Source organism: Strigops habroptila, chromosome 3, assembly GCF_004027225.2.
Source record: "Strigops habroptila isolate Jane chromosome 3, bStrHab1.2.pri, whole genome shotgun sequence".
NCBI lineage: Eukaryota > Metazoa > Chordata > Aves > Psittaciformes > Psittacidae > Strigops > Strigops habroptila.
The window spans coordinates 48590595-48614990 of NC_044279.2; the positions used below are offsets into that span (position 1 = coordinate 48590595).

General features: G+C 39.2%; 1 protein-coding gene across 6 annotated transcripts in view; it reads right to left on the bottom strand.

Annotated features, from left to right (window-relative positions):
- Window positions 1-24396, bottom strand: part of FGD6 (FYVE, RhoGEF and PH domain containing 6) — a 72855-nt gene that overhangs the window by 13103 nt on the left and 35356 nt on the right. For 5 of the 6 annotated variants that reach the window (XR_003990625.1, XR_003990623.1, XR_003990624.1 and 2 more), the window contains exons 6-14: window positions 17760-17911; window positions 16804-16960; window positions 15420-15507; window positions 10078-10128; window positions 6876-6934; window positions 6699-6770; window positions 6141-6209; window positions 4414-4497; window positions 3186-3265 (exon numbers count right to left, since the gene is read on the bottom strand). Coding sequence is in view for 1 of the 6 variants with exons in the window: in XM_030480057.1 (XP_030335917.1) it covers window positions 3186-3265; window positions 4414-4497; window positions 6141-6209; window positions 6699-6770; window positions 6876-6934; window positions 10078-10128; window positions 15420-15507; window positions 16804-16960; window positions 17760-17911 (812 nt within the window). In the remaining 5 variants the exon portion in view is untranslated. The remainder of the gene's footprint in view (window positions 1-3185; window positions 3266-4413; window positions 4498-6140; window positions 6210-6698; window positions 6771-6875; window positions 6935-10077; window positions 10129-15419; window positions 15508-16803; window positions 16961-17759; window positions 17912-24396) is intronic. The other variant, XR_003990627.1, reaches the window with a different exon arrangement.

Consider the following 24396-nt stretch of genomic DNA (forward strand, 5'->3'; position numbering starts at 1 on the left):
TTTAGGATTGCTTACAGTCTTTCAGAATTTAACAGCAAAGGCAGTGCCATCAGCAACTGAATTGATGTAATGGTATGGTGCAGCAAAATAGTCAGTGTTCCTTCTGCTGTCACTCCCAGCCCTCTTCCCCAGCTGCACAGCTCTACCAGCTTCCCTCGCTGCAGATCCAGTATTTCTTGCAGCCTTCCAAAAGTAATTTTGTTTACTAAAATTGCAGGGTTTTCTTCAAGTTTTTCAAACTTATTATTTATTTATTTATTGAAGATTTAACAAAACAGCAGAAAACTTTGAATGGACTGCAGAGAGACCCAGCAATTGTTATTACTGGCAAACGTGCATGCTAGGGGCACACACTGCAGCTGCCCAATGGAGCTAAGCAGCTTGGTGGTCCCAGGAGGGCTCACAGAAGTATACCCCTGTTGTTTTCAGGACCAGAGCCTTAGGGCACCTCTCCTAGCTCAGCTAGTATCCCATGAACTATCCTTATGTTAGGGGAAGCAACACAGCTAGGTCTGCCTGGGGTAGCTCTTCGCTAGCCTTATTGAGGGGATGCTTGCCTTGAGGGAGATGGGGCCAGCTGGCCTCAGACCGCATCAGACTGGCACGACTGTTGTTTTCAGGACTGAAGCTTTACTTCTGTACAGTGCTGTATCACGCAGATGTGCTAACTTGTTTCTCCAATTAAGAGATTTCTAGTACAATACTGCATTATACCATGTAAAACAATGCACATCCCTACAGATATCCCAGGAAAACTGAAACCTCAACACAGACTAGACAAAGCAGAATAAATAAATATATAAAGCAGGCAGTAAAACTAAACCTGAAATGATAAAGACTCTTGTCTAAGCATTAGTCTACACTTCTTTTGTTAACTGGCTTACTTTTTATTACTAGCAAATTTTCACCAGCTGAATTGCTACACTCTCCATCTCTATCCCCAAGATCATTTCAGAATCTCTTCTTTGCTGTACACTCCACATAATGCTTACTAATTGAAAAAACACGAAAGCAAAATTTGTTTCCAGTGTCTGTACGATTAATTCAAACAGTTCTGCAATTGAGATTTTTACCACAAAGGAATCAAGAATCTGTTAGAATGAGGTGTCATCAAAAGGAAGATGTAGTCTGTATTGACAAGCTACTGATTCTTTTCACATCCAGGATATTTATCAATAGGAACAATATATTTAACTGTGAAAAAATACACGCAAGTACCTATTGCTGGTAGTTTTTCACTTGTTTCCCTCCCACACCACAATGGGCCCAGGTCTTACAGATGGATAACAATCTGAAAACCGCCATTTTACACCTGAGGCCCTCAGCACGTCCTTTATCCCCAGCAAATGCAACCTCCCCTGTCATTGTTGTGTAACTTAGGGCTCTTACATACATAGAGCTTCCAGCAAGTATAAAAATAACAGAACTGAACACTGCAAAGATGCAAGATCAACAACACTAGAAAAGAATGCGCAAATCAGAGCAGCTTTAGTTGGTAATGTGAGGTTAATTCCAGTAATTTCAAGGTCAAAACAAGAACATGTCACAAACTCTGCCCAATTTCATGAGAACGTTATATATAAGGGGTTTTCCCCATGGGACTAGCATGCATTTCACAGGACTTGCTTTTAATCTACCACTTAATCAGTTCCTCAAAGGGACAAGTTTTGTGGAAGAAGGTAGGTTGTATTTAAAGATGACAATCTTTTTACAAGTTCCAATGATTTTTTACAATTTTCTTAAATGACTGAATTAAAAGTGAAATGCTGTTTCGAGTCAAGCAGAGATAAATCCACATTGCCTACTGCAATCCCATAAATGTATTCATGTATTTGTGCGACACCCAGTCACCAAGGCACCTAAGCAGCAAGGACCTGCTCATGTTAGACTGGAGCAGAGTCATACTCTAAACTGACATGCGTTTTTTTCCCCACTGTGCAAATGAACTATAAGAAACATTTAAATTTGTTGAAAGAAGTATTTTTGTATTTTTCAAGTCTGTTGTTATAAATGACTAGTGCTCAGACAACCGAGCTACTTCCTTTGGCTACTTTGACATGGTTAACCTTGGTCTACCCCTCAGCTAGAGATACTGCTATCTTTGCGCAGACATCCTCATGTCGATATTTACAAGGTCACACAAAAAGAAGCAGTCTGCCCTTGCTCAGCTTTGCTAAACAAAAGAGAAAACATGTCTTCCTTCATTGGTATCAGCACTGTCACAAATATCAGAACATATAAAACTTCAACTCAAATGTAGCAAAAACAACAATTCACAAAACGAGATCTTTGCTAAAGGCATCTCAGTGAAGCTAGACCGTAGCTGCTCTGGTTTAGTGGCTATCTATCCTTTTGCTTTTAAACAGAGAATTTGATTTTCTGGTAAAGACAAGCACCATTCCAGTAATTGCTGCCATTTCCATAATTTCAGGTTCACTGAGATCCATTTCTTCTTTCAATTACACTGTTATTTTAGCTAGAAGACAAGGCTGACTTCTTCCAATTTATATCAGTTACCAATGAAGATATTGAAATTTATTGTCATGCTTCATATCCTGTCCTGTTAATGCATAAACAGAGTACAGTAACTTTGGAAGAACAAAAAAACCCACTGAAAAGCAAAGCCTAAAATTAATTGAATCAAAACTATTTGAATTCTCATTCCTCTCAAAGAAAGGCAGTGAAAGGATATTTCAATTAAAGTTTTTGAAGGTGTAGCTAAGCTGAAAAGTAGGAACTAAGCAAGAGTAAAACTCACTCTGATTGTTAACTGTCTTGAGGACAGCAGAACCCCTACCAGCTGCAGCCTTAAGCCCAAATTGCTCAAATATCAGCTACATTTACTATATCTTTTCTGCTTCTATCCATCATTTCACAACAGGCAGTCTTCCTTACAAGTTAGAGTGAACTGTATTAGAGACTATAAATTCATATGGTATCTGTAAAACTTATTACATGTGACCAGGCTTCCTTTCCGCTGGCCCATTTAAAAATATACTTAAATTTTCAAAATCAGATTTTGAATGTGAACAGAAGTAAATTCAAACAAAGCCTACCTTATTTCCAGACACCCATCTGTCATTCCCTCTGTTCTGTAAGTACTCCAGCCAAGGGTAACTTTACATTACATAAGTGCACAATGAGCTATAAAAAGCTTACATGGCTTATTCATTTGTAAGACTTACCTTGCTGAAAGAATGAAGGATCTCTCTACACTTTCAATGTTCAGCTCATTCTGATATGCTTCCTGGGTTGGCTTTTTAACCTTCCGTTGAGACAGAAAACTTGACATTCAAACTGAAATGGTACTTTTACAGTCACTTTAGTTTTACTTACTGTAAAATCCCTCACACTTTTACTGCAGATAGGGCACATTGGAGAGAAAAATCTCTAATCATACACCACTCCAGAGGGCCCAGCTACACTAAGATTACATGCAGCCCAGATTTTTATTTCACTGTGGCCCATACTAACACTGGAGATACGCAGGGGAATGAAGCTCAAGAGCTGCCAGACAGTTCCCGCCTGTGCTTTAACATGCCCAGGCCCATTGCCTTCAAATCACCTCCTGCAACTGGGCCTAAAAAGGCACTGCTGCTGCTGCAGGACAAGATGCAGCCCACCCATGTGCCCCAGAATGGCTATCTGTGCCGTACCCCCAAGGGCTGGATCGCCCTGCTAGCCCTTCTGAGCTACCAAGTTTCAAATATAAGGAGGTTTAAAAGCCAAGAGTGGTTCTGAGCCATCATGACACATTTGCTGGCAGAAGAGATTTTGCAGCTCTGCCTGCGAAAGCTTGGATCCGGGCACCAGATCTGCACTGCAGCTGGACTTGGTGCTTTTCTCTGACAGCACCCGAGACAAGTTACTTGATTCCCAAGGCAATGGTTTGTTTCCGCTGTCACGACAGAGACCATGTCAATATATGGCATGCGTGTCCCTTATCACTACCCAGAGGGGCTCAGGGCTTTATGTGACGCTTTTCACAAAGGCTCAGAAAAAAAAGCCGTGTCTCCCCTCACAGTTAGCAGCTCTCTATAAACCATAGAGATTTGATGCACCAGATATTTCACAGGCAGAGATGCCTAATCTCTGCGTGTGGGCAACAAAAAGCAGTCAGAAAGCAAAAGAGAGGCAGTCTAAACAAGCAGGCAGATTATTCCAGAGTAGGACAATACTAGGTGAAATTCAGGTGAGATTGTCCTGCAGCGACACTGTTTGTTTTTTTTTTAGGGAAACCTATATAGCAATCCCACAGGCCATATTATGCAAGAAATGTTCAGCCTGTAGAACTCCTTTGGAACATGAGCACCTTTAAATCTCTTTCCAACAATAAACATAGTTGCATTTTGAACATTTGAAGGCCTGAGTTTAAATAGATTTGAAGAAGATTTATTTTAACAAGTGACTCACCTTCATTCCAGCCAATGACAGCATGTTGTTGAGTTTATACATCCCTGACTGAACTGGAGTTGTATATAACAGGGCATCATTGAACTGTAATATAGAAGCAGTGTTTTTTAATGACTGATGGCTGTTTAGAGACAGATAATTTCAGATGCATTTTACCGGCAGTACAGAACCCATACGGCACTGAGACCAACTGTCCAGAAGGGCATCTTCTACTTCCTATTATTCCACTTAGAACCCAAGAAACATTTTCATGTATGAATTTAGATAACAATAGGTGTCTATTTATATCCTCCTTGTGTAAATATACATTTGGCACATGAGTAAACAGTGCACGGATGTCAAGAACAGGCTGTCAAAAAGGACAAAGATGTTTCTCGTGTACACGGCTGTATTGTATAACGAACTACTTTAAAAGAATATTAGAATTAACCATTCAAACAAAGCAAAACATTCCAGAAACTCAGCGATAGCAGAATTAAGATTAGCAATTTATAATTATAAGGACAAACTTATCTGTATGTACCATGTGAATTTTACCAGTTTAAACGTGCATTTACTGTTTATTTCCTGTTCCACCAGACTTGGCTTCATTCACTGCACTTACTGAACAGCTATTGAGATCTATTTGTTGTTCAACAAATGGATCCAAACTTCATTTAGTGCACATAAACACAAACCAGAAAACTGAACTGCCTCATCTGTGAGGTTCTTTGCAAAACAACCAAATGTTTCACAAGTCTTACTAAATCTTCACATGATCAATGGAAAAATTGATGCTTAAGTGCCTAAAGGCATAAACACTAGCCTGCATAGTGTTTATATTTATATCTATTTATATATAAATCCCCCCCACCCCCAAAACCCCCCACTCCCAAAACCAAAACAAAGAAGAGCCAAGCTAGAGCTCCTCAAATTTATAAACATCTGATTTGGGAAGTCCAGCTCGACACAGCACCAGATTTTTGCGAGTATTACCTTAACTGATATAAGTTGCAGCTATCTCAGTGCTTTATATGCTACAATCTCCAGAGCATAAGATGGTCACTTGCAAGCTTAGAATCCATACTCCATGACTGCCTAGGGAAATACTTATTCATACTACAGTAAATGCGATGCAGATTTCAGCTAGGACTGTGGACCAACAGTGCCACAAATTATACATGGCAGCAGTTGCCTTACCATCTAAATAGAAGAGATAAACAAAAGGTTCAAGTGGAAACAGAAACTTCAGGGATGCACAGAAGTTTCAAAACAAAACAGTGGCAAAGACAGGGAAAGAACCCAGCACCTAACTTCCAGCCCAGTGCTCTGCTCAGGATGCAAGCGGGCTTGTGCCAGGGAAGAGAGAGGAGAAGGAACGGAGGCAGGGAAAGAAGGGTGCAATAGTGGCCATGGAGTTGTAGGTTTTACGAGCTGGTACAGCTAAGTGGGATGGAGTAACTGTGCTAGTTTTTGCACTACGACAATAACATCTTCTCATAGAAGTGCTCAAATTTCAGATGAGCCTTGTTCAAACAGTACATTTTAGTAATAAACAGTTTTCTATTAAAATTAGTGTATATGCTAACAGGTGATCTCTCCAAATTAAAACTGAGCAAGTAACACAGCAACAACTGGCCATTTTACCCATTACCTGAACTTATTAGTTACTTATGTTTGTGGTGTAAGTTTCAACCACTTAAAATTACACTAGCATTAGGCACACAGCAACATATACAATGTCTTACCAGAAAAAACATTCGTGGCTGCATGACCTTCCGGGACAGCTTCATCAGTGTTCCCTCCTTCAGAAAGACCTAGCAAATTAAAACAAGACATTTGAAACCTAGCTTCTCATGGCACAAGCTGTACAGATGAGCTGACTTCATCATCATCGTTACTATGATTATGATTATTATTACTACACTAGAGGTGCTGCAGAAGTTTTGGGATTCAAGGCTCCCCTTCTGAGAAAGGCTGGTCACCCTTAGGATTCTCTAAAATTGAGTGTGAATGGCTGCATTACAGTTTTCCACACTGCACTTGAAACCATGCTTGAGGAAAAATAAACTGCCTGCAAGATCTGGCAAGAAATCACATTCTAAAAATCATAAGTTTTCATCAGATAAATGTCTAAAAAAAACCCCACACATATGGAGAAGCAGTATTCATTTGACTGTTAGAACTGAGTAATTAAGCGATGGACCATTTTTCTTCTTGGTATATGCCAGCTTCTGTACTTTGCTTGCATATCATCTGTGCTGCACTTTTACTGCAATCTGCTGAATGCCATCTGGAGGACCTACCCTTCCTGGCTGTACAATCTCGTGGTGTCCATTTAAACTGTACTGAATCTGCATAAGTTTCTGAAAGTTATCCTATAGGAAGAAAAAGCAAAAGGTAAGTAATTGCCCTTGCACCCATGACTTGGTGAAAAAAAAGGCAAGCTTTAATCAACCAGCTTCATAAGTCAAAATACTTACTCCCTGCTTCATGATGTCATTGGCGTGGTTTGCAACTTCTATGACAACAGCTAGAGCATCTGAAGGATGAAGAAATGACGATTAGGTTATACAGACTAGTTAGCATTGGTATTTTGTAAAGCGTGAGTACAATATTGCCTTTCCACAACATGCTGAGATTCAAGGACCAGTCACTGCATCCAGGAGCACTTCCCATAGGTCTTAAGAGTCTTTGGATCATGGTTTAGTAAGTGTGCCCTAGCAAGTCATTGCTTCAACCAACAGCGTCAGTCATTTCTTACAGCTAATCAAAACAGTATACAAGCAAAATTAAATTCTAGATTCTCACGTAAAGAACTACTTTAATTTCACTGTCTCTACTTACAGCAGCAAAGTTAACATTTTAACCAAGACTATGCAGAGATTAAATTTTTTCCATTTTAAACAATTGCTTCCAGTGCCCATCATAGACTACTTAGAAAAATTATCCAAATCTTTGTGATTTCTTTCTTCTGCCTTTAGTTTTGTTGCACCTCAAGATAACAGTATAAAGTTCAAATTTCTAAATTTCAAACTTTTAATACCAAAAGAAAACAAACAAGCAAACAAATCTCTCAAAGGGAAGAGTTGCGAAAGACAAGAGATGTTATTAAGTACTGATATTTAATAACTAACAACTTGACTGTAATATATGCTAAGGTGTAATTGCAAAAAGAGGTTACATAAAATGATTATGTAAATTATTGAATAGTGAGTGTATATGAGACAGAACCCATCCAAGGTTCTTATCCAAAAACTTGTAATTACCTAAGCAGGAAAATTAAAAAAAAAAAAAAAAAAAAAAAAGCTTAATTTAATTGAAAGCTGGAACAACTGCTCTGATAAAATGTAGTCTCTAAAGCATTTAGCATCTTCTCAGTAATTGAAGTGTAGTGAAGTACTTCAAACAAAGGAACTACATTTGCTTAAAAGCGCACAGAGAAGTCTACTAAACCAGGTAAAACCAAGGCCTTGGGTTTTTTCCCAGATAATCATTAGAGTAATAGTACTGTAGAATGTATTTACTTCTCTTATTGTTGAGTTCATATTCAGGAAGAAAGCATGTTAAAAGGTACACCTTTCTGAACTGAAAGGTTCAGAGGGTCATGAAGCCATGTAAGAAACTAAATTGAGATGTGGACAAAAAGCTCCTCCTCCTAAGTTAATCTAAGGAGAATTTTTGTTCAAAATTTCCATGAACCAAGGCAATGCAAGCACACGAGTCAAACAGTTAAAGGCATAGCATACATCAAGCATTTTATCAAAATTTACGTTTAGCTATAGATGTCATGATGTCAACTGAGCCTGCTGAAAAATAGCTGGTGGTCTCCTACTAGGAAATGTTGGAGCTGCTCCAGCCAAAATACTCTGCCAGTTCCCATCCGCTTTAAAGTAAATGAAGGGAAATTTAGCTAAATTCGAGAAGACAGGAATGAGTACCTGATTTTTTTGTTATACTTTCCTTCATCTAACAGCTATCATATCTATTAAAAACCTAAAATTTTACTGACTTACTTCAAGAAAGATTGAAGAATGTTAGAGAAAATTTTCTGGTTATTGAAGAGAACGTTCCAGAATCTCAGGGCTACTTAAACAGTCAAGACTAAACAAATCTAAACAACAACAGAAAATAATCTATAGGGCCAAAGTCCATAAACAAAGTGGGTTTTGGCAGGGAAGTGCATTCCATTTCTTATACCACTTAGCTGGAGTACTGTATTCCAGTGAAGGCCATCAGGAAGAACTGTGTTGTTGGGTTTTTTTTTCAAGAATGCCAACCATCATAAACCTAGTCTTCCCCTTCCTGACCCTAACTGAATTAAACAACTAAGCAAAGTCAGATTAAGTTAAGCTTAATTGTCACAAGAAAGATCATGATGAGTAAAGATTCTTACTCAGTTTCAAAGCTAGACTATGAAACATGTCAAATGCATAAAGTTAACACTTATGGTTACAACTAAGCTGCTGCTTTTATCTTTGATGTAAGAAGGGAGAGAAAAATACTGTGGAAAGTACAACTACAAAAAACACAGAAGCTGGAGAAATTACAGGAAAACGTAAAGTAAAATATGTTGCTCATTAATAAAGTTAATTTATTATTTTTTATTATTACTTTATTAATAAAATAATAAAGTTGCTGATTTCTCAAGTGGTCAATTATTTAATGTGCAGAGCAAGCACTGAATTGTTAACAGCCATAAAAAGTGCAAGACAAACTTTTCTATCTCTTAGAGAGTCATCATTTGAAATATTTTTTGTTTATATTTTCAGAATACTAAACCAAATATGTCCTAAGGAGGATAGTTACTCAAAAATTTTATGGCACTCTGTCAGCATCCAAAGCTATAAGAAAGCGAACTTGGCTCAGTGCACTGAAGATGCTCCTTTATTGCAATCCAATCAACTGCACCTGCACAACCTTCCTAAAGATCATGGGCTTGCACAAATGTCAGTAAAGAGACTGAAATTAGTGACAGGGGCTCACACAAATGAAATGGAGACATTGTCTGAGAGCATTTTTGTACTAATGACGCATGCACATGGAAGAAGGAAACAAGTCTGAACGTGCATTGCACCACTACACTTGAGTTAAACTGGCTTAAAACCAAACTACCATGAAACACGTAGTCCTGTCCTCTTCCAACACAACTATTCCTTCCTATTTCCTCTTACATCTTTTCCCCTCACATGCAGGCAAAGCTGTGGAAGTCACTTGTGTTTGTACAACTTGTGACAAGCGAAACTGGGGAACTCCTCAGGTTAAATATAACCCAGAGCAGCTCCTTGATCTTGTTTGCTCCCACCACACTAACGCCTTGTGAGAGAGGCGGTCAGAAAGGCTCATAGCTGCGGGAGAGCAGCTGGTAGACCAGACTGCCTACCATGAAAGGTCTACAGATGCAAGAACTGTCTCTTTCAATAGCAGTGCCCAAAATATCTGCTTATGCTGCCTGTTCGACTTCACTCTTATCTCTTGGTTTCAACTCAAGAGTGAGCCGATAGGACTCTAAGCTCAAAACATTTTTGAAGCACAAGTTTTCAGTCTTTCACTATCTGCTGAGAAACTTAGAACTAAATAGAAAATATTTCTATCACTGGCTTAGCATTGTGCATGCATTTAAAATTTAGATACATTACCATATGTACATAAGCTATTATTCCTTTAATCTTAAGAGCCATTTACCTTGAGTATCCTTATAGTCTGCAGATTCTTCTAAAAGATTCTTTAAATAATCTGTATAAAGAAAAAAAAAATAGAGATAGTTTTGTTAAAGAAATAAACAGCACCAGAAACTAGTAAAAAACACCTTTCTCCTGGAAGTCTGCTTTTCAGGCAGATCTATGCCACAAAGATCTTCTGCTAAATCTTTTAAATCTGTCAAAGTAATTACAAAAGGAAAATTAGCGTTTCTATAATGAAAGTATATTGTGATATCTTGCTCAAAGATCTTGTTCAAATAGGCATTTTTGATTTTAAATTATAAATTCAGTTCCTCAGCCACGAGATGGCACCCTCAATTCACTAAAGTGTTGGTAGTTTTAAAATCTATTTTACTCAGCTAAAATTAACTCCGAGTGTATGACTATACAAGAAAACATCCCCCTCGAGTTTCCATTCCCTGGTAGAGTGTCTAGCTCACCAAAAAGTAGAATATCCTGTTAAAGATTAACATATATCCTCAGTAAAAAGTCAACCATCTATTCTTTACATGCTGTGGCTTTGAACTGCTTAATATGGAAAGAAACCAAATCAGAAACTTTCAAAGAAATATACATGTCAGATTGATAATATCAACAAACGCTGATTTATAATTACCTCTTAAATGAGGTATTAAGATTCTGGCAGACCTACTGAAAACTAATCATATGTGCTCTAGCAAGCGTTCAATTTTAGCTTCGCAGTTGTACAAGTTTCATGTAGGAGTGAAATAACTCAACTCCCATATGCTTGCCCTACCCAAATTCATCCTTTTACTCAAGAAGGATCAGGAGCCAGTTGTTCCTGCCTTCATGAGATGTCTTGCTTCATGCATGCCCCTGAGAGACCGCTCAGTGTATTGTAATCTTTTCCTTATGTAAATAAAAAATAAAAAATGAAAAAAAAAAAAAAGGAATTAGGAAACATGTTTCTGCATTAGAAATACTGTGAAGAGTGTCACAGTTAATGAAAGCTTGGAGAAAAACAGAACTACAGGAAGAGAAATATCTGGCACTGAAATCTTATTTTTTGGCAAAGACCTAAGGCAGGATTCAAGAGAGAAGCATGAAGAGCAGGTTGGAGTGAGGGAAGAGGAACCAGCTGGGGTCTCCTGCAGGGAAGTGGGGAGGAAGTGCTGGGAGGTCTGGCTGGCTGGGCCACGGGAACACCCACAGCCTTCTGCTCTCCGCAGAGTTTTGTCTGATCATTAGCAGGCAGTGGTCAACGTGTGGTCTTTTTAAGACACGTCTGACATTGGCACCAAAACCTCTCCAGCTATACTCCATAAATATCGCATCCTTCACATCCCTCAAGATCTTGTGTTGCAGAAGCTACCAGACACTGCAGTGCAATATTTAGGTGGACACATATTCCATTAAAAGCAGAGTTCATCTTGCTTCACCTCTGGTTATGCTGATAAGAAGCTGGTGCAAAATAAATAAAAAAAAAAAAAAAATCAACAGGAGGTATTTTGAAAGGAACTGAGAATGTTGTGTTTAACTTGGTTTAACCTGGAGGAGCCTGTCACACATAGGACGAGCTGCCCTTTCCTGCCCTGCCTGCCAATGGGTGCTCTCTCAAGTCAGAGCTGTGCCATACCGCCCAGGCAGAGCACTCCTGGGACTCCACCATAAAGGAAACAAGTTAAAACTCTACAATTGCAGCTTGATCTTCATTGGGGCCAGCACGAATTACTCCACTGGAAACCTCACAGTATAAAGAATGAGTCCTTACAGCTTATACAGAAATACCAGCTTCTCAAAGCTGCCAACCACACACCTCTATGGGCTGGGAACAAGAGGTGAGGTGGGTGTAATTTACACATCTGCAAATGTACTGCTGGCACTCTAAGAAAACTGTCACTAGTACATGAAGACATCCAATTTAATGTTCAAATTGCACTAGAAACTTCAAGCCAGAGACCCAACATGGGAACTGTGTGTTGGCATATTCATGCTTTATGACATGGTCCCCAGAACAATATTTTACATCAGCAAATGGAAGAGAGAAAAATAGAGATTTTAACAAAACGGTGTTCATTTAAAATTCTGTATTTAAAAAAAGAAGGCAGCTTTTGCATTCCAAGATTGAAGCAGCCAATAAAACTTGCAACTGTAAAATCCTGAAAGTGACAAATACATAATTTTGATCTTGATACTCCCTATGTATATCTGGTAAGTGGACCTCAGTTCATAGCTAAAGCTCTGCTTTACAGAAGCATCAGAACAGATATTTTTAGTCTCTTCTGTGAATACACACTGCAAATTCTGTGCTTGCAACAACTTTCTGGAGGTACTGGCTTAAACTATATAGACAAGTGGGTTTCACAGACATGAATAATGTCACATTAAAAAATTAGCAAAAATATTCCTAGATAAAATAAACACAGAAGTCAAATATTAGGGCAGAACTGTATCTACTGGCTTTGCCAGAAAAATTTTCCCCTCTTAAATGTGCTTTAGTTGTTGAGACTAGGAAGACCTTAAGCATACCTTCAGAAAGGCAGACTTAGAAATTAAAATTCATAACTCTGCTAGATACCCCAAAACACAACAAAAACCAACACAAAAGCATAATGTTTCTGAGACAAACAAAATTTCCCTATGCCCTGCCTCTATCTGACAGCAGCCAGCAATTCTCTTTGCTGTTGCTGAGAAGCACTGACTATCACTTCTGCTAGAAGTTCTCTTATGCTTCATTAACTACTTTTGGTTTCAGGTTGTCTAGTTTAATTAAGTTAAACTCTAAGCAATCCTTCCCCAACACAGTAACTGTCCTGAAGTCTGACAACTCTCTTTCTGACCTGTGAAGGAGCAGTGAGCTCAAAGGCTTGTTTTTCAACCCCTCAGCTTCCCCTCACTATTCCCCAGTAAAGGATAATGAAAGACTCTCTCTCTGCAAACCTTATGTTGACAAAAAGAGAGGCTTATCCTATGACAATGAAGAGCCTGTTCATACCGTACAGTCTCAAGTCATCTACTCAGAGGTTTTCAGAATGAGAGAATCACCTCTCTTTTATTTCCATTAGAAATCAGAGGCCTCTAATTAACTCCCCCCAAACCCAGCATTTGCCAGTATGTGGAGAAGCGGAAGTTCGCTTGCTGGATGGAGAAGCTGTATAATTAAACAGAAACACAGCTGAGCTGCACCTCTCCTTGGCTGATTTACGAGTCCACCTGCTCCTGCTTTTGTTAGCACAAAAGTAACTCCACTTCAAAGCACACAGCAACAATCTTGTGATGTGACCATGTAAGCAGCAGGTTACCAGTACAAAGCTGTCCCACTGACACAGAACATCTAAATAGGAAGAAATCCCTGCTGACTCAAGCCTAGCAGCTTCATTTCCTGGATTATTTTTGCTCCTCTGCACTCACCCGCTGCCCCCTCCTCCCTCACCCACAGAATCCCCCCTGTTTTCAGCCTGGGCAGCTGCTGCATCACTGCATCTCACTCACTGCAACAACAGACCCAAGTGTTTTGTCTGCCCTACGAATATTTCGCAGCACAAGTTTATGTAGAGATTGCTCAATGTTACACAGAGGTGCTGCAAGGTAACAGAGCAGACGGGTCATCCAGAGAGATACGTAAGAGCGAGAATCTCAAGGACAATAGAAATGCATGACAGACTGAACAGACTCAAAATGAAACAGATTCAAAATAATGCTTTCAGCCCCAGCACAATTAAATTCTTAGACTGATCTCCTTCAATGCTTGCACAGAAAAAGAGAAATTACTTTTCTAAATCAGCAGCCAGCATTGCAATCCCATTCCTGTCAATTGCATTTGCAGGTGTATTTAAAGCTAGGCAGCCACAATAAGATCTGCAGACTGGGGACACTCACAGCAACCACTGTCACTACAGAATCATTTTTTTCAGGTCTAAACCAGCTTGTTCTAGCCACAACGATAGTTGATGAGCACGAGTAATTGCCCTTCAACATCTGAGTTCTGCTTCAGTGCTATCCACCCTAGACATCTCTCGCTTTGCTATGTATATTGACAATGGCATTTACTCCATCCATGATCCTCTGTTCAACCTTTTTAATATAAACTTTTGAACTTATTCAAAGCTCTTCTGATTTTGGCGTGTAGAACAAGCATATACCATGCCCTAAGCCAACATCCTTTTAAGATAAAGCAACTCACCAGATGCTGTATTATGGCTTGATTTCATCAATTAAGAGTCACTAAGATTTTCCCCTACAAAGTAGTCTATTTAATAAGGGGTTTTCACCTTTTTTTCAACACCTGTGACTTTAATGAGATGATTAAAATGAAAACAGTCAATATTAGTAACTTGGTAACTGCTGTATAACACTTAAGTCTGTATCTCCCACAGCATCACTAGTCTAAGTACTTGCTGGGGAAATGCCAAGAAGTTGCTACAGAGCCAAAAAAAAAGGTCACAGAGCATTTTATTTTGCAGTTACTACATAAACAGAGGCTATTTTTAAATTGCTCATCAAGAAGCAATGGCTTTCAAAAACAATGCCTTAAGTATTTCCAAATCCTTACAGGAGACATCCCCCTCTTACAACAAACATGTCCCAAAATACTTCACAAAGGAGGCCTCTTATCATTGCCCTTCTTTTACAGAAAAGAAAGCACTGCATCATGGAGATGACTTGCTCAAGGTCACCCAAACATGCCAGTGCCAGAGCACAGTATAGAGCCCAGATTTCCCAGTCCCAAACCAGCTCTTCAGCCTACAATGCCCCTGTAACAAGCCTTAAGCATTTAGTGATGAATGTACACTAAAAATATGTGGTTTACCTTTAAAAGAGAATGGATTTTACAGACAAAACACCTGGGTGGGGGAGAAATGGAGAAGCTACTTGCAGAAGTTCACAGTTGCACAGACATCCTTCACTTCCTTCTCCGAGCTCCAATTTTCCATACTACCTTTTTTCTTCACCAAAAAAACAAACAACAACCCAACCAACCCCTCAAAAAAACCCAAAACCTACACAGAAAACAATCAAACAAAAAACAAACCCCAAAGCAAAACAGGAGCATTCCAACTCTAAGGAAATTACAGCCTTCTATTACCACAGAAACAAACAAAACCCACCACCGGTTTCATGTTTTCCTAGTACTGCTGAATGTACCATCACAGAACACACCACAGTGTTGGGAATATTAGCATCTATATTATCACAAGCAATAATTACAAAGCCTCTAAACCCATGCTACATTTTTAATAAAGCTCCACATATCTGAAGTCAGATAAATATGCTTTACAGACAAATACAGCTGCCTAAAAACAACCTTCGTGAGACATGTGAAGACTGGCTTCTTCTTAAACCTGTAAAAGAGCTTGACAGTACCTGTCAACAGGAGCCTGTACTGGGGAATCCTCTGAACCGGCTTGAGCAGATAGTGCTTCAGGGCCAGGCTAGCACAGCGGGGGCTCATCTGCAAGAAACACCCAACGTAAGTACCAATTCTGTGGTAGTCAAGGGTTCAAGCACAAGAAAACATACCCACAATGAACTACTGATTACAGCAGATAAGCTTTATCTTGAAAAGGTGCAACTATCACAGAGTTAAACACTACACTACAGAGCAAGCATTTCTGTGGGGAAGACCTCATGCAAAATTAATCATGTGTTGAAAGACTTCAGTAAGCACTCGCACTCTGCAGATTCAAAACAGGTGCTTTTGCTTATAAGGAAGAGAGGTGAAACTTCCCAGAAAAAAAGGAAATACCAGCGGCAAGGGCAACATGCCCCTTAGTAATCACTGTCAGTGTCCATTAGGCAGAAAGGCAGAGGAGACAGCAGTGCTCACTGCAAAAGTTTTGGTTAATTCACACCTCTAAAGACAACACAGAATTAAGAGATCCTTGCCTCAAAAATGTTAATTATCTTGAGTGTGCATTCAAAATAATGTGCATCTGAAACATGGAATCTTTATAAAGGCCTCTTATCTTCTTCCTGTCTTGAGGCTGACTCTGCCTCAAGCTCTTCCTTTGCCCACTGTAAGCAGCCTTTTGAACCACTTGTAAGCAAACAGAGCAGGGACAATCCCAAGGGGCAGGGATTGCCCAAGGGGAAGCCCGTGTAACAAGAAGTAAATTCACAGTTTGTGTGGATCATGTGCTTAGGGAGCTTGCACCTCTTCTCTGTTTTGTTTTAAGGCAGTTATGTAAAAACCTGGCAATGCTCTTAGGGAAATGAATCAGCTTTCATCCGATTGCTGCATGTGCTGGGTTTGAAACCTCCAGAAATACACTGATGAAAAAAATCACTTTTTTATGTTTCCAACTAAAATGAAACACCATTCCCATGTGCAAGTTACTGCCCCGTGATGTGGTAGAGAAATCAACCTGGTTAAAATAGGACAGTTAATCGGAGTGTAGTACGATTGGAAGACAAAACTAAAAAAAGCAGCCAGAGACTGTGTTAACGTGTCTTTGATATAATTTGTAGCAAGTGCTGCATTTTATGAAAATCAAGGTCCTTTGTCGTATCTCTCGGTGGTAGCCAAAATCACTAGTTGTTTCACAAAACCTGAATTTACTTCTTTCTGCTTCCACCCTACCAAGTCTCAAGCCAAGACTGCAGGAAAACAAACCAACCAACCGCAAAAAAACCCCACAAAAAACTCCCAAACAAACAAATACACTTGAGGATAGTCTAAAGCCTTGTGGATGATCACAACTCCTGAAAAGCCACAAAATAGGATGTATCTTACAAAAGACTACAGTACCTCAAAGTCTTTGACTACTGAAGCAAAACCTGCATTCTTCTTACACTGTTCATCTAATAGTGCAATATTTTTATCAAATTCTTTGATGTAAGTTGAATACATCTTTAAGTAGGGACCCTTTTTAACAAATATATCAGCAATTCTTTGATGTTCGAGCCTAGAAACAAAAACCAGAGCAATTAGAGTGAAAAAGTTCATACATCTTCAACCTACAACAAAACATCTGTCTTCTTTTTTTCACAGTAAGATGTGCTAGTTTATGTTCTGAACAAACAGCTTACAGTTCAGCAGACAGGCATACATCTCAGTAGCTACTCTGAAAAGCCTTACCAGACACACCTTGACATACTGATTTAATGTTAGATGAAAACCACCTTATACACAGTCTGTTTAGGATGGTCTTGAATGCTTTAGTTCAAGCTGGATTTCTGAGAAGACAGATCTTCAAACTTCAAGATGTAGACTCCACTCCCTAATAGCAAGCATGGGATTACAGTCTTTACCCATTCCAGTGCCTTTGTATAGCTGATTTAGATCCGAGAATGGATTTCAATGGGATTGTGACTGTCAATCATCATTGCATCTGGTTAGTAGCTCTCCACTACCTTTAAAATGCAAACCAGTCTTCAGGACAGTCTCATTTTCCTATAATGAAACCAGTCCACTTATCGTGCCCATGCAGGGACCAGAACTTTCAATTAAAAATGTAATTTTAAAATAAAATGTGTGATTGCTAAAAACATGTATTGACCATTGCACCTTTCTGGATACATCTAAGTGGCAAAAAGTACATCTAAATGGAAAATTATCTCCTGTACTTTCAAAGTCAATCATGTCATTTAAGAAGGCATGTGAAACACAAACAAGAGTCAAACCATAGTCACATGGAGTCACGTCAGCCCCACAGATAAATTTCAACAACATCAAAGGAGTGGTATCCCTTTATTGATAGTCACCAGTGAGATAATCGCTCTTCCAGTTCCCTCAGGAGGTCCCGATTGAGTTCATACAGCTGAGGTAGGTAGTACAGGATCCGATTCAGGATTCTGTCCTCAATCACTGGCTTTCCAAGCTGCCTAGAGGCATGTGCCACAGCGTCCCGGAAATCCTGCAGGAATACAAAGAGGACAGAAACCCCCCTTCACGACTGAACAGCCTTCAAAGCACCAACACAGACAACGGGTTCTCTCTGCAGACATTCCAGGCGCTGCTCCCTATTACCAAAGGCAAGGCGGGTACCATCTGGGTTATGTTTCTCTGCAGCTTCAACTTACTCCCCTGGGACTGCCTTAATCCCTTTGGTTTGAGGCTGGAGCTTTACTTTTTGGCTCCTGTATGCATAATGTAGAAGTTGTTCATTATTTTTACAGCATGCCCTTAAGAAATGTGCTAGTACTACATAATGAGGAAGCTAAGAGGGCAAAATATCTTGTATCTGGGCAAGAGTGTTAGCAGCCTTCAGTATCTTCTTGCTAATATTTGGGTCAAAAAGAAAAAAACATTATATCAGCTAATACAATCATAATCTTACTTTAAAATCATACTAGTTTTCATAAGTCATCTATAAATGCTCTTTTGGAAGATGTGCCTTTTGGACAAAAATGTAGGGTCACAAAAAATTACTGTATGTAGCAGCTTTTCTATATACAGAAAAATTAACAACTAACAAAAAGATATAGTAACAACATATGGGAGCCGTGAGATTACAAATATTCATAATGATCAAAACCAACATTGGTATCTTCAAAACATTTACAGGGAGGAGAAAAACCCTGTTTACACTTGAAGGATCTCTAAAGAGCTCCCAATAGGGCAGAGCTGAGGCTTATTGGTCCTCATCAAACTATTCAGAATTAAAACCTTGGCCCCACACAAGTCAGTATGGCCAGGACTGTATCCATATTGAAACTCACTATCCATTACATGAGGTATTTTCCCTGATCACATGCAAACAAGACTTTCAAAAAAGGTTAGCAATTAGCATTTCACATGAAAACCAACACTGTCTAAACTGACCAAAAAGAAAATCCAAATTAGATGGTGTGCTGTATTATCGTCTCACTTGAATTTGAGCAACAGTGGAAAAAAGACAATCTGTAATAGCCCTTTTTGAGTTTGTGGTCTGCTGAAACCTGATAGCATGTGCACAATCTGTAGGTATCCTAAGAAAGGTGACCAACAACATATTCCTAAGTACAATGATGAGTTATATATTAAGTGTGCATGGGGTCCGCACCTGCCTTTGAAAATCTGTAGGGTCCTCAGGTTTCTCCCTCCCCAGGTCTACTACTACATGTCTTTCTAGCTATCTCATCCATCCAGCACCTGGCACTGTTTAGGGTCTCTCAAACTTAAGCTGCCTCAACTTTCCCCTGCCCTCTCTCCTCATTACGTCAGCTCTAGGCAGCATGAGCTCCAGACACACTTTCTTGCTTTGTGACCCTCTGGGTCACAAAGGCTGTGACTGGGCAGAGTTATGACAAGAAACTGAAAGGAGATACAGGGTGATGGCTGTGATGGGGGAAGGCTGAGAACTAAATACAAGGGAGTTAAAAAACAGATGGCGTTATTCATATGGAAATATTTTGTTTTACATCCTCTGTGCAGACTAGTGACACGTAGGTTAACTACCAGCTGCATCTTATGGGTTTTCCTGACCCTAGGGCATTGCTTAACACTGAAGTGATACATGGAATTACAATGGCAAAAGCTCAAATGAGGCATTCTGGAGAGCTTCATGCAAAATGCATCATCATATTATGATAATATTCTCTCTTCCCGTCCCTGTGCCGGTCCCGTCCGTCCGTCCGTCCCCCCCCCCCGCTGCCAGTTACAGGCACACACAGTATACTGTATGTACTTTGCCATGGGACGAAACAGGAATTTCATCTGAATGTTACAGGGCTAATTGCATGATGAAAAGAAAAGCAGTTTTGTCTGTAGTGTAATCAACAACCCAGGCTTTTCCCTGACCAAACAATAAAAGGAGAGCAGGGAGCCAGGTTTAAGCACCAGCAGATAAGACAGGAATGTCATTTGTAGTTAAGAGCATTTATTTAACTTCTAGATATAGCATTCAAAGAGTCTGCAGGATGTTTTCCAAATACAGATTTGGTTTTTCAACTAGCTTGATCCGAAGTCCATCAGCTTCATCAGGCTTTGGATCACACCATGAAAGACTCTACCATTAAAACAGCCAACCAAAACTGTTTCATCACCCTCTCTGTCCCACTTCACAACTGAGTAAACGAAGAGAGCCCTGCAGAGAGGAAATGCAGGGAAGGAAGATAACGGGAAGCTTTCAAATGATGCAAACCAGTCTGCTAAACAACAAAAGAGCTAAACTTCAACACTTCTAATCTATTTTTTATAATTATCAAGTCTTCACTACAGAAGCAGTACAATGCATTTGTCACTGTAATCATATTAAGCTTTATTTTTAACCTGGCAGTGGGTGTGAAATAACTGTCATGCCAAGTTCATCTGGAGATAAACTGAAGAGTTGGAGGCAGAGAGCACATGCCTGAGGAGTGGGGGTAGAAAAAGTCAAACAAACTGTAACAAGGCTGGAGTTAACAGTGTTTACACTTGAAGGTACTGGCCTTCTGAGAAATTCCTTATCCGAAAGGACAAAATACAGAATAGGCCTGTTTCAGTTACCAAATGCAAAATATGTTAACTTAAAAAGTAAATCCTGAAATTTCACTCCCAAGGGTAAAAAGCATTCAGATATGGACAACTTTTTATACAACCAGGTGAATGACTCAGAAATTAGAAATTGCAGTAACAGTCATTTAATGCAACTGAACAAAATTCCTTCTAACACTATATCCATTCCCTGCTAAATAAAAACAGAATAGCTGTTGCAAATAATATATACATTGCTCTTATCTATATATACCTGCAAGTGATTCATATTACAAACATTTAGCATATATATGCTATATAGCTGTATATAGCTATATTTAGCATATAGTACTATATAACACTGCTGAAGAGCACTGCTTTCATCAGTCTGTTCAAAGACAGCCACCTAGGTTGTCCTAGAATTTATTCTTTTTGAAGCAATGCAGCATTCCATTACAGTGAATTGTAAAGAGAGAGATTTTTCTAATTAAAAATGAGCCTTTCAAATATTGCAATCTTACTCTTTTAAAAAAACTTGCCAAGCTTTGGAACTAACATGCTTATTTCACTGCAAAACACCATTTACAACTGTAGACAAAAGTTTCATGTGCTGCACGACGGAAAACAAAAGATTATGCTAGGTATACTGAATCATCCCAGCTTCTTACCAGGGCAATTTTTCTCTTCAGAAGGAGGGAGGCTATTGTACACTTTCTGAAATGCTGGTTTACAGTTTCTAGTTTTACATTATATTCTGGTCCCATAATAATCCTTTATACAACTTTTTACTGCTTAGACAAAGGCAACTCTCTTCACATAGCAACTTTAAGAGGACAGCACTCATCACCATCTCTGGAAAGCACATTCTTTCCAAACCAGAAACAGTCTTAGTTTATTCTAGACTAAGACAGCATGCAGCTAGGTAATTGTCCATATGAAAATCTAGTCCAGACAGTTTCAAAGGCTTCTGAGTACATACTGTTGCTGAATTACTGCCTGATAAAACATTCCCAACTTGAAAATGTTTAGGGAATTTTATTTATCCTGTAAGTATACACTCCCCGCTAGAGCTGTGCAGTTTTTAAACTATGTTTGAGAAGGCTACCACCTTATGTTTCCTCCTGCCCCTCCTTCACTGCAGCGTCCTTAAATAAGCAAAGGGCCATTATATCTGAAATAATTCTGACCCTGTTGTGAATCATGTGTGACCAGCCCATGCACTTCCCCTCTGCAAAGGCCCTGACTCAGTCCCTTCTCAGTTCTTTCCACCGGCGGATTCCTAGCACACGGCAAAGCGACCTGCCCACATCAATCTAAGGAGCAAAGAAGTAAGTTTAGTTGACAACAAAAATAGGTACTGACCAGACTAACCCCATGCTCAGTTGCTGAGTGGGTTAAGTGCACCTTCAGGTGCTGAATGAAGATAACTTCAAATGGGTAAAATTAAAATTTCTCATAAATTTAACTGCAAGAGAGAGAACTACGTGATCTAAACGTGGTCATGCATTTTACTCCTAAGGCTTCAACCAATATTCATCTTGGATCTGTTCTCCTAGAACATACCAGCAGCAAAGCAAAAACAAGCCATAATCCCTTCTGCTGAGACACAACTCCCAGCTAAATACACCTGCAGATAGCTCAAATATCAGTTTAATTTAAAGGAAAAAAATATGTCTGCGCCTGGATGCTTTTCAAGGAACACACATACACACATCCTACGGGGAGGGAGGAGGGAAGGGGAGGAAGTTTCACACTCGGGGGAACAGCCAGGCTGCTATATGTGACAAACTGTAAACAAGACTGCTAGGAATACGGCTACAGAAGATTTCACAAATACATTATTTAAAATATAAATAGGCAGTCTTAACTGGAGTTAGACTATTAGCCATGAGATGTTAAGTTAACCTATAGGAACGATAGTTAATGCAGACTATGAGTAAGTGTGGATCATGGAATTTTTCAAACATAAGAGATTAGGAGATTGCTTCTGGAAAGCTGCCAAGTAGTTCCACACCTGTTTTCTCAGGTAGTAAGATCATTTATAAGTCTTTAACAATATAAGATGGTTAATTTTTCACAATAGTCAATGATTTGACTGTGGCATATTCCCAGAATGTTATTTCAAGGAATAGGCTTGGTAGTGGAACAGTGTTTCCTTCCAAACCAAAACTATTTCACTAGCTTTCTTAATAAGATTACTACAGCTGCAATTCATTGTCAAATGCCTCAATCAGCAATTCTGAAGCGCTTCATAGACTAAAATTTATCAACATCTTCACGTAAAGACTGGTCAAATATTGAAGTTTTGCAGATGGAGGAAAAGGAGTTTGAGGTTGAGAGAATTTTATACAGCCAAACAGTAGGTCAGCTGTAAGCCAGGACAAGAGGTCAGGACAAGAGGTCAGGACTTCCTTTGCTCCAAAACCCATAGCTATTTTATTTCTCAATATACACATTATATTCTTTTCCCAAGGCTACTATGAATTATTTTTCATAACATTTGGCTACAATATATAAAAAGACTAAGTTTTTATAGATATATAAAACTTTATGTTCAGTGGTAGACTTGGCAGTCCTGGGGTAATGGTTGGACTTGATCTTAAAGGTCTTTTCCAGCCTAGTTGATTCTGTGATTCTATATATAGCTTATATTGTATAATTTTGCAATTGTCTTCTGAAAACGGAAACATATTAAACCAAAATTTCTCAGTCTTGTGTCTCCAGAAGGACACACAACAGAAAAAAGAAAGAAGTTTGACTTCTTCTCTGCCTTCTTCAATAAAAGGCTGATCTTGTGGCTGCAGAAAAGTTAAAGGTGCCTCCTGACAACCTCCTACTTGCTCTCAGAGTCCTCATAAGGACAGAACAAGGTCTAAGTAGTCTAAATCAGAAGCGCAGATCTAAAGGCTCAGGCAAAACCCCACAGGCCTAAGCTTTTCTTTGTTCACACAGCACAAAGTTATACACTATGCCTTGCAGTAGAAGGACCCATCTCAAAAAACATGTTCTTCTGCTCAATCAGAAGCCTCACTGCCACACCACAGCAGCGGGAGGAAAAAGAAATCAAAAAGAACAGGAGAATGAAAAGAGTGGTGGGTTTTGGGAAAAACAAAACAAAAACCAAAACAAAACAAAAACCAAAAAAAACCAAAACAAACAAAAACAAAAAAAAAAAAAAACCACACCAAAAAAAAAAAAAAAAAAAACCCACAAAAACCCAACCAAAACAAACCAAAGAAAATTTGGAAAAAAACAGACAAAAGAAATTAAAACAAGTAAGACAGGCAGATTACCCTTAGAGCACCAGGATGCTGCTGAGGTCCTCTCACTTGTGCAAAGCCAACCATTTCCAAAGAACCCCACAGCAAAAAAGTACAAATGGCACCAATCCTGCCTCACTCCTTTTCCAGAAACACTAGGTGTTTTTTTGGGCACCAAGCATCTCAGACAAGCTTGTTTCTCTTATGTCACTTATGTTTTACATTCAGTTCACTGTTCCTCTTTTTTCTGCAAGTGCCCTTAGGGAAGGAACAGCACTTCTGCCCTTGTTTACCCACTTGTTTACCATGCATGAACTATCTCACAAAGAGGCATACAGATGAGCTGATCTGATTCAAGCCCCTTTGTTTTCAGAGTTTCTTAACAGCATTTTACTGGAATCCTGTCCTCTAAAAGAGCAGAAATACAGAGAATTCAAGATTACATCTGAAGTTTGATTACTCCTTCAAGCAACACCATTCACCAAGTAATTTGAGAGAGCAAAGCCAGTTAAGTCCCTTATCTCTGCTATGACAGGCTTATTTCATATAATTGAGTGTCCCCAAGTGTTTATAATTTTCTAGAGAACTTCTGCATTCTTTCTTCAACAGAAGCAGTCAGTTATACTTACAATGTGTGACAGGGTCCCAACAGGCTGGCACCCTCGTATCTTGGGAGAAGTGCTCCACCTCACCTGACTTTGTCAAT